The sequence below is a fragment of the Peromyscus maniculatus genome, chromosome 8 (genome assembly GCF_049852395.1).
Source record: "Peromyscus maniculatus bairdii isolate BWxNUB_F1_BW_parent chromosome 8, HU_Pman_BW_mat_3.1, whole genome shotgun sequence".
NCBI lineage: Eukaryota > Metazoa > Chordata > Mammalia > Rodentia > Cricetidae > Peromyscus > Peromyscus maniculatus.
In genome coordinates, this window is record NC_134859.1 from 8105001 (window position 1) to 8119786 (window position 14786).

The 14786-nt window shown below is 41.6% G+C and overlaps 1 protein-coding gene across 29 annotated transcripts in view; it reads right to left on the reverse strand.

Moving 5' to 3' along the window:
• Positions 1-14786, reverse strand: part of Rbfox1 (RNA binding fox-1 homolog 1) — a 574719-nt gene that overhangs the window by 7859 nt on the left and 552074 nt on the right. For 14 of the 29 annotated variants that reach the window (XM_076577914.1, XM_076577927.1, XM_076577917.1 and 11 more), the window contains one exon: positions 13236-13288. The exons of the other annotated variants lie outside the window; for them this stretch is intronic. In XM_076577914.1, the coding sequence (XP_076434029.1) occupies positions 13236-13288 (53 nt within the window). The remainder of the gene's footprint in view (positions 1-13235; positions 13289-14786) is intronic. 29 annotated transcript variants of the gene reach the window in all.

Consider the following 14786-nt stretch of genomic DNA (forward strand, 5'->3'; position numbering starts at 1 on the left):
TTCTCTGGCCTCCATACACAGGCACATACCTGCACATATACATAAGAGTCCACTTTCTAGGAAATGACTGAATGAACTGAATGAAGGCACAGCTTCCATCTCCTATTCTGCTCTGATCAGTTTGGGGCTCTGATACTGGGCATACCTTCAACCTTTGCAGAAAGCCCAAGGTAACAAATTGGCAACACTGTCTTCCAAGACTGAAGAAAATACAGCAGCCCCAAACTGTTCCTCCCAAATGAGAAGGCTCTTGTTCTCCTCAGGGTGACCTCTGCCTTCAGAATACCATGGTTTTATGATGATTAATACATTTCATTTCCACTGAGGAAAAGGGACCATGTCAGCTCTAAGAGCGAGCAAGGAAGCCTCTTTTCAGATGCTAATCTCCACACACGCCCTTGTGTGACACCACAATTTAGACACGAGGTTATTAGGGGAGGTGGGGACTTGAAGACTGCTTCTTCAGCAGATGTGCCAGGCACGTAGGCACCCAATGTCCTCACTCAGCACAGTCTGAACAAAGAGCAGCAATCCCAGGGACCTCCACAAGAATGTGGGCAACCTGGCTATGGCTGCCGTGTTAGGATCTGACCTGGGATGAAGTAATCTTTTGTACCACCATTTCTGGTGAAACTGGACAAGATGTAATCAGACCATGAGACTAACTTGGCCCAGTTCCAACAAACCAGCAATCTTAAGGAAATATGAATTTTCTTACTGTATTCCACATAAAGTATCACTAACCTGTTAAAAGACACCAGTATTACATCAGAATGAATTCAGCAACCTTTGCTCAATTCGAATCCTTTCAAATCAAAAGCCATTTACAGTTCTCAGCTCTATGTAATCTGTCCATCCATCCTTTGATTTCCATTCATCCATCCATTTCTCTATTTAATTAAATATAAATCTGCATAAATTGTATCTCATCATTCTTCTGCTCAGACCCTTTCTGGGCTTCCCCATGGATTCTAGAACCATATCTTCTATCCCTCATTCAGTCCTTAACTTGTTCCCATGTAGCCCATGGTCTCTGTGTCCTAGGCACTCTGGTCTCACTTATAGTCCTTAGGCACAGTCAAATCCAGTCTCAGGACCTGACCATTCACTCTTCTTCCACATGTATCACTTTCTTTCACCATTTATGTTTTGGATTAAATGTCCAACTGTGGCGTCCTCTTCGGACTACCTTTCTGAAGGCTACTTTCCAGCCTTGCTACGTTTAATGCCACATGGCACATCTCTGATAGTTTTATTTACTTTTCTACATGGTTGTTCACCTTTTCCCTCTATGTTAAGAAAGGCCCATGGGGCTGAGGCTATGTCTGCTCCTTAGATATGGGCCATGGATGAGGAGGGAGTCAAGAGGAGGAGAGAAGCCAGATTCTAAAGATCCTTGTAAGTATATTATAAATTTTTCTTAATTTAAAAATTATATATGTAGTGTGTGCATGTGTGTATGTGTGCATGTGGGCATGTACGTGTTGCTTTGCATGTCTGAAGGTCAGGGGACAAACTACTGCTTAGTTGGATATCTCTTTCCACTGTGTAGGTTTCTGGGACTTAAACTCAGGTCATCAGGCTGGGCAGCAAGAGCCTATACTCATGGAGCTATTCACTTTGGTTTTACAATACTTTTTTTTTTTTTTTTTTTTTTTTGGAGCTGAGGATTGAACCCAGGGCCTTGCACTTGCTAGGCAAGTGCTCTACCACTGAGCTAAATTCCCAAACTGGTTTTACATTTCTATCACTAGGATCTACCATTAGGTGTGTGTGGGGGGCATGTGTGTGTGCACATGTATGTGTGTGTGTGTGTTTACTTTTATCACCCTTTACATTATTGTTTTGAGTTCAAGATCTTTCACTGAACCACATTGGCTTGGCTAACTGACCAATGAGCTCTAGGCTCTGTTTGCTTCCACTCTAGTTCCCCAAGGTGGAGGTTACAGGTACATGCAGCTATGCCTGCTACTTTACATGTGCCCCTGGGATTCAAACTCGGGTCCTCACACTTATAAAGCAAGCACTCTTCCCCACTCAGCTCTCTCCCCAGGACTATACTGCATATTCTATCAATGGAAAGATTCTTTAGGATAAACTTGCTAAACATTCTGCTTAGCACTGACAGACATTCAAAACCGTTCAAGATATAGAAAAAGAAAAAGGAAAAACAAAAACAGAAAACAAAACAAAAAACGGGGACCTCTTGAAATGGAATGTGGAGCTTTGCACCTTGCTATATTACAATCACTAGACAAATGGCCACAAAACCAAAATCCCTTATGAGAAAGTAAAACACAGGATAATGGACGCCTCTTTTGTTGGCTGCTTCCTGGTGGTTTGCAGCCATAAGGCTTCAAGTTAAAACAAGGAGGCAACGTGAGGTCTTAGGGAGAAAGCCAAGAACCTCCACATTCAAGTTCTGTTTTTACACTGTCCTTGTTGTTCTAAGTCAGGCAAGACATCTCTTTCTCATCTATCCCACTCCAAAATAGTGTACATCTATTTGAGTTCTGCCAAGTTAGCATGTGAAATGCTCAAGAACAAACATGATACATTTTCAAACCATCCACAGAGAATGGAAAACATTAGGATGCAAGGCTTCTTACATGGCATCTCATGAGCTGGCCCCTCCCTACAGCCCATAATTTTGATTTCAGAGGCAACTGACAGATTCTATTCTAATATGCTCACAGGTACTTCTAGCATCAACTTACAAATGCTGTGGAATCAAGATCTATCTAATTTATGTTACAGCTGTAGCTTCAATTTCTGCACTTGAACTCAAGGTTACATTGTAGCGAAGTGAATGATTCTTCTATCTGTTGAATGGGAAACAGGAACCTATGTTTTTATTTGTATGCATATGAATGTACAAGGTGTGTTTGTATGCAGGTGTGTTTGTACAAGTGTGCTCATGCACATCAATGCCAGATGTTGATACTGGGTATACATGTGAAAGCTAGAGGTTAATGTTAGGTGTCTTCTTTAATTGCTATCTACTTGATTACTGAGGCTGGGTCTTTTCCTGACCCTGGGAGCTTGCAAATTTGGTTAGTCTAGCTAGCCAGCTTTCTTGTGGCAGGCTGCCACACCTACCCAACATCTATGTGAGGGCAATCCATTGAGACATCTTCACAGCCCTGAATCCTTTTTTTGTTTTGTTTTGTTTTGTTTTATTTTTGTTTTTTGAAACAGGTTTTCTCTGTGTAGCTCTGGCTATCCTGGAACTTGCTCTGTAGACCAAGTTGGCCTCAAACTCAGAGGTCTGCTTGCCTCTGCCTCCCTAGTGAAGGTATTAAAGGCATGCACCACTACCACCTGGCACCTCTGAATCCACTATTTAAAAAAAAATGTCAATTCTACTGAGATGTATAAATAGTGCTTATTATTAATGTTTTCAAAAATCTAGTTAAGACAAGCTGGGTGCTAATGAAACACGATGTGCCTGCGTGGGTAGCTCAGGCAGAGTTATAACAGTCTCACAGTTTTCTTCTAAGGATGTAGTAAGTGCGGTGTAATTAATTTCACTCCTTTTCAATTAAGAGTCTTTTATGACCTCCTTAACATTACTTTCCTATGCCTCTAGTCTCAGAGACAGCTGGGAGAATCCCTGTGGGGCAGAAAGGTGGGTGAAGTCTGTTCACCCCTGAAATGAAGTTTACAAGGTGGTGTGACCTTCCTAGCCGGTCCTATTGTGTCCGAGAAGCAACTGACTTGTGTCCTTCCTGCAAGAAGAGTGGCTGCAGAGGGGACATTCACATCAGCATGCCTCCCTGAGACAGTGAGTGTACCCCAGTCTGTATGGTGCTTCTAGAGACTATTGTACCTCTTTTCTTTAGATCTGGACTATATAGTCTATGGTGTTTAGGAAAACGAAGCCAGGCTAATCACATACATATTGCAAAGGTGTGAGGGTCCAGTGATTCTAACTTCTTCTCTGTGGGAAGCCCTGGTGTTAGTGGATCTTCTCTTTCTTTTTCCATTGGAGAGCCAACCGAGTCTATAAAGCTTGTTGGCCCATCCCACCACCTACCTTGGTGAAACTTTCTAAGGCAGTGAGGAGGAAGGAGGTGGAGACTTAAGTAGTACAAACGACCTTTTTCTAATCCCATCTAGATAATAATCCTATTTGATTATCCTCATCTGGTGAATTCTGAAGACTTTGTCAAATGATGATGGACAGACTCAACAGAAAGCTTGTTGGCTTGATTTACTCCTAGCAGAAGGCACTGGTGAGCTGTAACCACTTCCCATGCAAAGGGAAATGCATTTGGAACATACATGATCCTCAACAAGTGGGTTCTTGTTTGGACCACACCCTCTGTTCTTCCCAGGGACCGGTAGGGGAAAGGAGCTATAGCCAGCATGAGGGGGAGGAAAAACACTCAGAAGGCACATGGCCTTTAGGATCTTCTATCTCTTATAGCTAGCATTATTTCCTTCCTTGACTAGGTTATCATCCACCCATTTTCTGAAACAAGTGGGCATCTTCTTCCTTTCATGCAAGTAAGTATCTACCAGACAACTCAGGAGGTACAGGACAAAATTTTTCCCCTGGCAAATGCTGGATTCCACCATTTTTGACTTTTAGGCTAAGGATAAAACAACATGCTCCATGTGGAGAAAGTTTTGAGATATGAGTTAGTTTTCATGTCTCTCTGACACAATGTTGGGCATCCACAGATTAAAGAGAGAAGTACTAGCTAGTTCGTACCAGGAGTTCAGTGCATCCTGACTATTCAGCTCATAGTATCCAGGAAGCAGAGAGGAATGTGCTTATGCCAGTTGGCTTTCTCTTCCTTTTCACTCTATCTGGGTCTCCAGCCTATGGGGATGGTGCTTTGTACATTCAGGGTGGGCATTCTCCCCTTAGCTAATTCTCCAAGGATATGCCCTCACATGTATTTTCAGAGGTATCTTTATTATCTCCTAGATGCTTCTAAACCTGGCTAAGTTGACAAGGAAGATGAACCATTCTAGGCTCATAGTAGCCAATATTTGGGACAGATCTTTCAGAGACAATGGCTCGTATCCAGCCAGTGAAACAAAATGTCACCAACAGGTCTACAGCATCCTTATTGGAAGGTTTGATTACCAGCACCACAGACCACACATCCTGGTTTTCTGCAACAGGATAAAGAACCTCCTGAAAATATTAAGATGACAATTGCTTATGTGTTTTGAAAAGAATCCAGAGGGGCAGTTAATCCTGGGAATGCTCCTATTCACTTTTTTGTGGAGTGACCAACTGAAGTCCAAATATCAGGTCTCAAAATCTTTCTCTACAATAATGTACACACTTGTTTATGAATCATGGAACAAGCACAACTTTTTATTTTCCTAAGCTCTAGATTAAGAGATCCAAACCAGACCCCAAACTCAAAAGAGCTAGAAGTCAGTTCCTACTGCATCAACTGCTCTAATGAATATACAAGGAATATACAGCTCCATTTCTCTCTATAGGGCTCTGGGTTTTCAGATTTGAGTCCTTGCTCTCCCCTTCACCTTGAATTTAAAGCAATCAGCTTCAGGAATCACCAAGCACAGATTCAACCTTATGGTCCTCCCAATTGCCCCAGGAGAAGGATAGAAAGCATGTTCTGAGCTCTGTAGCATCATTGTAGAAGTCTCATAGATTTTTTTTGCACAAGGATGTCCATCACACAACTGTGTGATGAACATAAATGCACACCTATAGTCCAATACCTATAGAATATAAGAAAATTGGCAAATCAGGTCCAATCATTTTTCCTGTCCTCTCAATGCAGTTTCAATACCTTGCATTAGTGTGAATCTCAGTGGGGTAGGTTTGAAATAAAAACCTTGATTCTAGATTCAACAAGCAGAATAGCGGCTATTTAGGAAGACACAAAAAGTCCCACTTTGGGCCTTACAATATGTTAGTCTGGAGTGGGTGCTCCATCTGATAAAAGAGACACAGTCACACTAAAGACAACTTCTTAGGAACCTCTTTCACTTTCAATCTTAACACCATTGTCGTAAAAGTCAGTACGAACTTCCCATCATGCTTTGAAATCACCATGGCATCCCAGCAGCAGCATAATATACAAAGACAATCACAGAACTGTTTGTATCCTTTATCAGATCTGTAACCTGATAATCTCCCACAGAGAAGTGGAGTTGAGCAGTAGCTGAGAATTCTTAGTCTTGAAATCCCTGGAATCATTTGCCTCTGCCACCCCTTTGCTAAGTTAGCAATGCTGACAGTACAGGGCATCCAACTATAATGGTGATGAGGTGAAGGTGGTGGGTCCCAGGCATCAGTTACTGGCTGAGAATGAGGCAGATGCTGCCCTCTGTCTCTTGGATGTGAGATGGGATACATATGTGAGAGATGCCCTGGGTTGGGCTAAATACAGAAGGGTCAACCACAGCTTGGGGCTCAAAGCTAATAGAAGACCCACATCCAGAAAATTCTCCAGATTCTCCTTACCAATGGACAGAAAAGACTTCACAGGTGTGTGAGGAACTCTGCTTTGGAACTGCCTGGGAGAACTTGCTAGAATGCTGATATTCAGGCTCCCTTTTCAGACCCAGGAATCCAATGCCCAGGGTGAGAGGGTTGAGTGGGGGGACTGAATGGGCTCACACTCTGAATTGAATAATGATACTTCTGTCATAAATTTTCACAACTGTCATCTTCTTCTAACTCAGTTACTTAGGTAACTTTAGAGTTATCTATATATCTCTAATTTTACCAGGGAAATGGATAAGGACATTTTGTTTTTATGAGTACATTTTATTGTTATTGCATGCCACAATCTTGGAACAGTGCCTCATACACAGTAAGCTTGCAATAAACAAGATGATTATTTTTACTAAGTACCTTTACTTACGTGTTCCCTCTGCATCTGGTACTTCAAGCAAAATGTACATCACATTCCATTGGAAACAATACCAATTAACCACAAATCAGTTTTCTTCGTGACAACTTTGCTGAGCAATCAGAACCCCCTGATGCCGGGGGTGGGGGACAATTAGAGGGAACTTGCTGAAGGATCCATTAGAGGAATGGCCAATTTAGCAATTTCTTCTAAACATTATTTGAAAGTTTATTGCACGCGTGTGCATGCATGTAGGCTCAATGGGAATAAAGGAAGAAAACAGTGCTCACACTCAACCTGGTGCCCTGGATGTGCCAAATATTGCTTCACTATTTAAGAGACCTGCCTCACAGTGGATGGCTCCAACAACTTTTGCTATCTTCATTTAGTTAGGATATTTTCAGAGACACCTACTAGGATATCATAAGCATCGGAAACTGGTAATGCTTTTCTATATGGGTTCTGGTGCTTTAAAACAGACATTCATGATTGTGTAGCAAGAACTTTACTGATGGAGCCAGTTCTCAAGCCACTATTGTGATAATTTTGTGTGTGTCTTGTATACAGATTCATGCACACACATATGTAAATCTATAGCTTATTACATGCCAGCACACAGAATTCACTCAGTCACAGCAAGTTATTGATACATCCTGAAGAATTCAGTAGAACCCATAACAGAGGCAGCTGTTACAGGGTAAAGGACTTAATGCAACCCTCCACACTGGGAAATTACTCTCATGCCACACTAGAAGAAGAGAGAGGGTTGTGATGGTTAGTATTGATTGTCAGGTTGACAAGGTCTAGTATCATCTAGGAGACAAACCTCTGGCACAAATCTGTGAGGGAGATTCTAGATTGCTTAAGGAAGATCCACACTGAATGTGGGTGGTACCACCCCATGGATGGGGTCCTAGACTCAATAAAAAGAACAAAGCATTCGTTACTCTCTGCTTCTTGTCTTTAGATGCAGTGTGACCCTCTGCCTCAGTCTCCTGACCCTATGCCTTCCCCACCATGGTGGGTGGTGTCTTCAAGCCATGAGCCAAAATAAAACCCTTCTTTCCTTAAGTTGCTTTCCTCAGGCATTCTGTCACAGCAATAAGAAAGGTGACAGTAATACAGGAGTCCCATTTAATATGGACTGGACTTGTGCTTCCAACCCTACCAGCATGTCCTGCTTATTCTTCTACCAAACACTGTTCAAAAGCAAACATTCCTCAAAATTCCATGGCCATGTATCACTGTAGGCTGTCACCACCCTTCTCTATACTTTCAAGAATTTCCATAGAGGCTTTTATTTTCTCCTGTTCTTATCACAGACCTTTCTGGTCTCTATCTTGACTAATTGTGTTAAATAGTGAGATTGAAATGAATCCCCCAATGATTATGGGGAATGTCAAATGGTTTCACAGCCTTGTAGTCTTAACTTATCTGAGCTACCTACCAGATATCTCTAAGATATACACTTGCTCTGATCACCCTGGACATTTTGCTCCTGAAACTGTAAGCATGCCTAATTGCATGGCTTTTGCACTGGTTGTCTGTTCAACTTGATGAACTCTCAGGGGCAAAATCTGGGGTGATGATTAGTTTCAACTGTTAACTTGTTGCAACTTAGAATTTCTTGGGAAAGAAAGTCTCAGTTGGTTGTCTTTATCAGGATGTACTATGGGCAAGTTTGTGGGGGTTGTTTTTGACTATTCATAGATGTAGCAAGACCCAGCCCATTGTGGGTACTACTATTACTTGATCAGGGGGTCCTGACCTACTCAGGACTGAAGCAAGCTGGATGAGAACAAGAGTACATCATGTCTCTCTTGTATCCTTCTTGCCTTTGACAGTGAAGTATCTGACTGGACACTTGAGATCTCACCCATGAAGGATTGTAGTTCAGAACCACAAACAGAATAGACCCTTTCTACCCCTAGGTTGATTTTTGTTGGTTGTTTTTTATCACAGCAACAGAAATGAAACACTTGGTTCATCCCTTGACTAGATTTAAGTGTCTTCTCAGTACCACCCTTGTCTAGAAAGTGTCTCTGATTATGGAAGCTAAAGATGCATGTCACCTTAAAGTCCTTCTCGCCTGCTGCTTTTTGATTAATTAGAGATGTTGCAACTCTGTCTTTTAAAATTTTTATTGCATTTTAATTTTTATTTGGTGTGCATGCATGTGTGTATATGTATGGGTATGCATGTGCCATGGCAGGCATGTAGAGCTCAGAGGGGATCTTTGGGGAGTTGGTTCACTCCTACTATATAGGCCCTGGGAATCAAATTCCAATTATCAGGTTTGATGGCAAGCACCTTGATTTACTGAGCTATCTTGTTGGCTCCAGTCCAACTTTATATCCACGTATATCCTATGCTTTTTCATCTTTACGATTTGGGGTATGCTCTCCATTAGAATGGAAATTTGTCTGTGGATGGCTCATCCTGAGTGTAATGCTGTGACCTCAGGAGTTAGATGCATTCCCAGGATGTGGCAACAGCTCCATAAACACTAAGACTTGAAAGAATTCCAGCCATTAAGCAACTTGATTTTCAGCCTCCATTCTCACATAAGACCCATCTTATTCTGCTACAGTCACTAGTCTATCCAGGAAATGTTCTTGTGAATCACAAAGGCAGGAGGTTTTTCTCAGAAGAACAAACCACCCCCTCCACCCATTATGTCTTCTTCAGACTCCAAAAATGGAAGGATCTTGATGTTATATGTTAAGAGATGGTTCAACTGGGTTCCCCCAGAGATCAGACCAGTGAATGATCAGACCACAGAATTTTTCTCCAATGACTGATGGAAGCAGATGCAGAGATCCATAGCCAATCACTAGACAGAGCTCCAGGAGTCCAGTCAAAGAGAGAGAAGAGGGATTCTATGAGCAAGTGCATCAGGACCATGATGAGGAAACATGCAGGGATGACCAAACCAATCTAGAGGGAACTCATAAAAGTCAGCTCAATGGCTGTGGAGCCTACATGGGACTGGACTAGGTCCTCTGCATGGTGAAACAGTTATGTAGCTTGATCTCCTTGGGAGGCTCCCTGGTGGTAGAATCAGAAACCATCTCTGGTGCTTGAGCGGGCTTTGTGGAACCCACTACCTATTATGGGACACCTCGTGCAGCCTTGAGGCAGAGGAAAGGGCTTGGGCTTGCCTCTACTGAATGTGCCTCCACATGGGAGGCCTTGCTTTCTTGTGGGAGGGAGTGAGGGGTGGGTTGGGAGGGGAGGTTGGGAGTGTGGGAGGAGGGAAGGGGGGGATCTTTGATTGGTGTGTAAAATGAATGAAAGAATTTTAATAAAAAAAAAGAAAAAGAAAGAGATGGTTCAAGTGTGGTAGGCAGATGCAACAGTTAGCCCTATACCCTATTGTTAAAGGGACAGTCTCCAGTTGTCTCCTTCAAGATCAGCCCCATCCAGAGGAAAACTGGCCAACTCAAATACTGCAAGTTTGGAATCACTGAGTATGAAAATTGTTGTTCCCACAGTCTCACAGACAACAAATGGAAATGGACAACTACTCCATGCAGCTAGCAAAAGCAGAATCAGCATGAGGGCATTCTCTGCAAAATATGCTGTTTGTCTTGGGAAGCTCAGGCAACCTGCTTCTGCTGATGTTGATCATCTCATCATCACTAAGCCACAAGCTGCCTACTCATATCTCCCACCATTTGCAGCCTTTTCCAAACACCTATCTCTTTAAGAATTTTTATAAATTTCAGCAAGCCTTACAAGGAAAGATTTTAAGAATCCTGATTTTTTTTTTTTTAAATTCAATGTAGGTGACCAAGCCCAGAGGTTTATTTCTACTAGGCATGTTTCTACCACTAAATTCATCCTCAGCCCAGATCACTGATAGTTTTCTCCTCTAAAGAACCTTGCACGGCCTTGAGTCAGGGGGAGGGGCTTGGACCTGTCTTTACTGAATGTACCAGGCTCTGCTGACTCCCCACAGGAGGCCTTACCTTTTTGTAGGAGGGAATGGGGGGTGGGTTGGGGAGGGAGGCTGGAGGGGTGGGAGGAGGGGGATCTGTGATTGGTATGTAGAATGAATAAAAAATTTCTTAATAAAAAAGATAAAAAAAAGAAAAAGGAATGTGTCTGTTATTGATTGTTGATTGTTGATTGAGACCAGGATACAACAGGCTTGCTCTCTGTGGTGCCAGTTTGATAAGCAAGTGGGGGTCCTGACAGGTGGGCTGTGTAGGATGTACTGTATGTGCATTGGGATTTTGCAGCTTGCAAGGGAAGATCTCTTAGAAGACATTAGTTTCATTACAATTCTGAGTTTTCATTTTGATTCTGTATGGAAAGTAGGCTAGCTGCAAGGGAATCTGATAGATTCCCCATGGGCATATTTTTCTTCCTGTTTGATTCAAACCTTCCAGTTCAAATGAGACACTATGAAGCACACAACACATTATTAATATGGTCATCAGAGGAACAGTGGTATCTTTGAAATGTCATCCATAGCAATTGACTAAGAATTTACTAAGAAGCCCTCCTAGAGAAGAAGACAGGATGGGGTAGAACTGGGCTGAGCTCATGCAAGCATTTCCCATTGCTTCAGAAGGTTGCATGTGGACCACTTGCTATCATAACAGGATTTGTCAGCTCATGGGGTGGGATCAATATCTACCTTTTATATTGCCAGTGTCCAGTTTTTTATCTATGACATCAGAATATAACCTGAGACACACTGGAACACAGCGAAGTTTAACAGGGAAGACAGTGAGTCTACAGCACTAGTACATCCACAGACAACACTTGCTCACATGCTAAACCACCATATTCCATTCTCTTCCCATCCCACCTCCTTTTCATTGCTCTACTCTGGAAATGTTAAGTTATCCTGGTGTCCCAGAAAACTATTTCTCACCCTGTCACTCTTAGAAATGCAATTAACAGGCTATCTTCCACTGTAAGGCATTAGTGTGGTGTTAACTATGGCAGCACCTCTAACTGGGAGAAGCAGAGATATGTGAGCATAGAGATAAGGGAAGGAGAGAGCAGCATCATTAGCAAAGGAGCTTCATGTAAATGGAGCAAGCAGTTGCTTGTGTAACTCTTGGAATAACACCTCAACCCCACTAAAAAATTCAGAGAAAGCCTTTTTAAATGACCCACATGCAGAGACCTGTGTGGCCATGCCAGAAGCATGTTCCTAGCTAGCTCCATCCTCTAAAGACTCTGAATAAACATAAAACATTCTTAGTAATTTGCACCTTTGTTTACTACTCCATTGGTAAAAAGTGACTGGCAACAGATGCATGCTCTGTGTGTAATGCTGGGTGGTTTGTTTGCTTTCAAACAACATGTGACATGCTTGGTTATGGCTGTAACATCCACTTTCCTTGGTCAAAAGCATCTCATTGGCAAGATTGCCTAGTGATTATTTGAGGTAGTTTAGGCTTTAGCCCACCCCACACACATACTAAAAAAGGAGGAGAGAGAGGGAGAGAGGGAGAGAGGGAGAGGGAGATAGATAGATAGATAGATAGATAGATAGATAGATAGATAGATAGATAGATAGATAGATAGATGATAGATAGATAGATGATAGATAGATAGATGATAGATAGATAGATGATAGATAGATAGATGGAGAGAGAGAGGAGAGAGAGAGAGAGAGAGAGAGAGATCTAGTATTCATTAAGGGACTATTTTAGCATTTAATCCAGTAATTCCAAACTTAATTGTTCTGAACTACATCAAAGCAAAATGACAGAGATTATTTTGGTGGACATATCATGCAACTAGGCAATTTCCATTCACCAATGTCCTAGTTTTGATAGCAAAATAAACTTTCCTTTCCTTGAGTCCTGATACTTGAGAATATGTGTTGAAGGAAAGGAAACAGGATCTTTAGCTAATGGAAGGAAGATCCCCTTCTTATAAGACAGACATAATCATATTTCCTAATGCCACTGGCTTTGTGGATGCAGTCTCTTATGGCCAGTAATATTCTATAAATATCCCAATAATTCCCATTTCAACCTCTCTGAATATAGATACAATATGTCAAATGCACGGGAGTCATGTCATGTCCCTAAGCTCTCTTGGTCAGGATTTTACAATAAGAATGCTGATTATTCCATGAATTTTGTTGTGAATTTGTTCACCACAAGTGTTAGCCTTCTGAACCAGGAATTATTAAAATCAGAAATACAAACATCAGAGTTAGCAAAAATGCCTCATGTATTTTTCATATGGTTGATCCTAAAAGCTTCAGCTACACTCAAAAGTATATGGTCTCTTTCTCTCTTTATAAAAACTAAACTTACTATAGTGACTTAACTGCAGCATGTGAAGAAGATAAAAAGAAAAAAAAAGGATACTGAGACTCAGATGGGAGCATCAGGAAGTAGGAATGTCTGTTACCTGCAGAGGTGTTACAAGAAATTTCATCTGTTGCAACGAAGACGAACTGATTTCTGGAAGAGAAGATAAAATTCACAATACTGCTCGCTCAGGGGGAAACGTGCTCTCTGGCAATCGGTTCCATGTGCACAGGTGAAGGGTGGGGAGGGGGCTGCGTCTGCATGGGTGTGGCAAGGAAATGTGCTGATGAACCCTGGACTTGGGAAGCTTGAAAGATCACAAAACAGGCATGCGGGACCACTTAAATGAAATCATGAGGGCTTCAGGATGTGGGCGTGTACAAGCTATTATTGTGCCAGGGTATTAATACTGCGTGTTACCAAAACATGCCAGGGTATATAGCTAAGGCCAAGCTATTTCAAGTTGTGCTTACATAGGTTTTTATGCTAAATATATACTACAACTTTTTAAAAATAAAGGAAAAAAGTATACTAGGACTAACTAGAAATATCATAAAACCCCATATATTATGACACACTAGTCAAAACTGTTTTTAAAAGGAAAGAAAAAATACTTTCAATGAAGAAGAGAACATTATATGAAATCAGATTATGGATAATAATTTCTTTATCAAACTAAGATTGCTATAAGAAGACAAAAAACTCACCAACTGAAATAACACCTATCTTTCCAGATTATTCTTGTTGGGGGAGGGGTGCATGTACATGTCGTGATGCACACACGGAGGGCAGAGGGCAACCTTGGTATTGGTCCTTGCCCTCCATTTTATTTGAGACAGCATCTCCTGTTATTTCCAGCTGTGTACACCCAGCTAGTTGGCCAGTGAGTTTCCAAGGATTCTCCTGTCTCTGTCTTCCATTGCACTGTAGGAGTGCTGCAATTATAGACACACAACACTGTGTGTGGCTCTAAGTGGGTCCCTGAGGGATTTGAACTCTGGTCCTTACAACTGAACAGCAAATGCTTTACCCACTGAGCCATCCCCTCACCTTTCTCCATTTATTTTGTAATGAGGCATATTGGAAAGAAAATTTTAAAAAATTGGAAAATGCTATTTCACTTTGATTTAGTAAATCCAGAAAGATGATAAAACCCCCCTTAAGGCATTTTCAGTGGTGGCAATTCCACAATGTAAGGTGTTTGAATGGAGAGGTACTGTTGATTTCCCTAGAAATATGAATAGCTATACCTTGCCAATTGGAATGACTCCTTGAGATTGACTAGGGTCTTAAATGCCTTGAAAACCCCAGAAGGTGCTGGGTTCTCATTTGTTAAATTTTTACTGTGCATAGGGATCAAGAACCCAGATAAATGCATTTCTGGGGGAGTCTTAGTGTGATTGCTTTTGTCCCAGTGTTCAAAAACATCCAGCAACTGAGCATTTCATAAAACATCTTAGAAGAGCTTTACTGTCGAAAGAGGTGCACCTTTGGATATAAACAGAGATGCCTCTCGAATATTCCCTGGAACTTAATGTTCAGTTGAAAGTTTTAGTTGCTTCTAAACCAATAAAATTCTAACAAAATTATATACTCTCTGAGAATACTGTCTTCTATAAATCAAAAGTCAAAACTAAGTTCATTTATCACC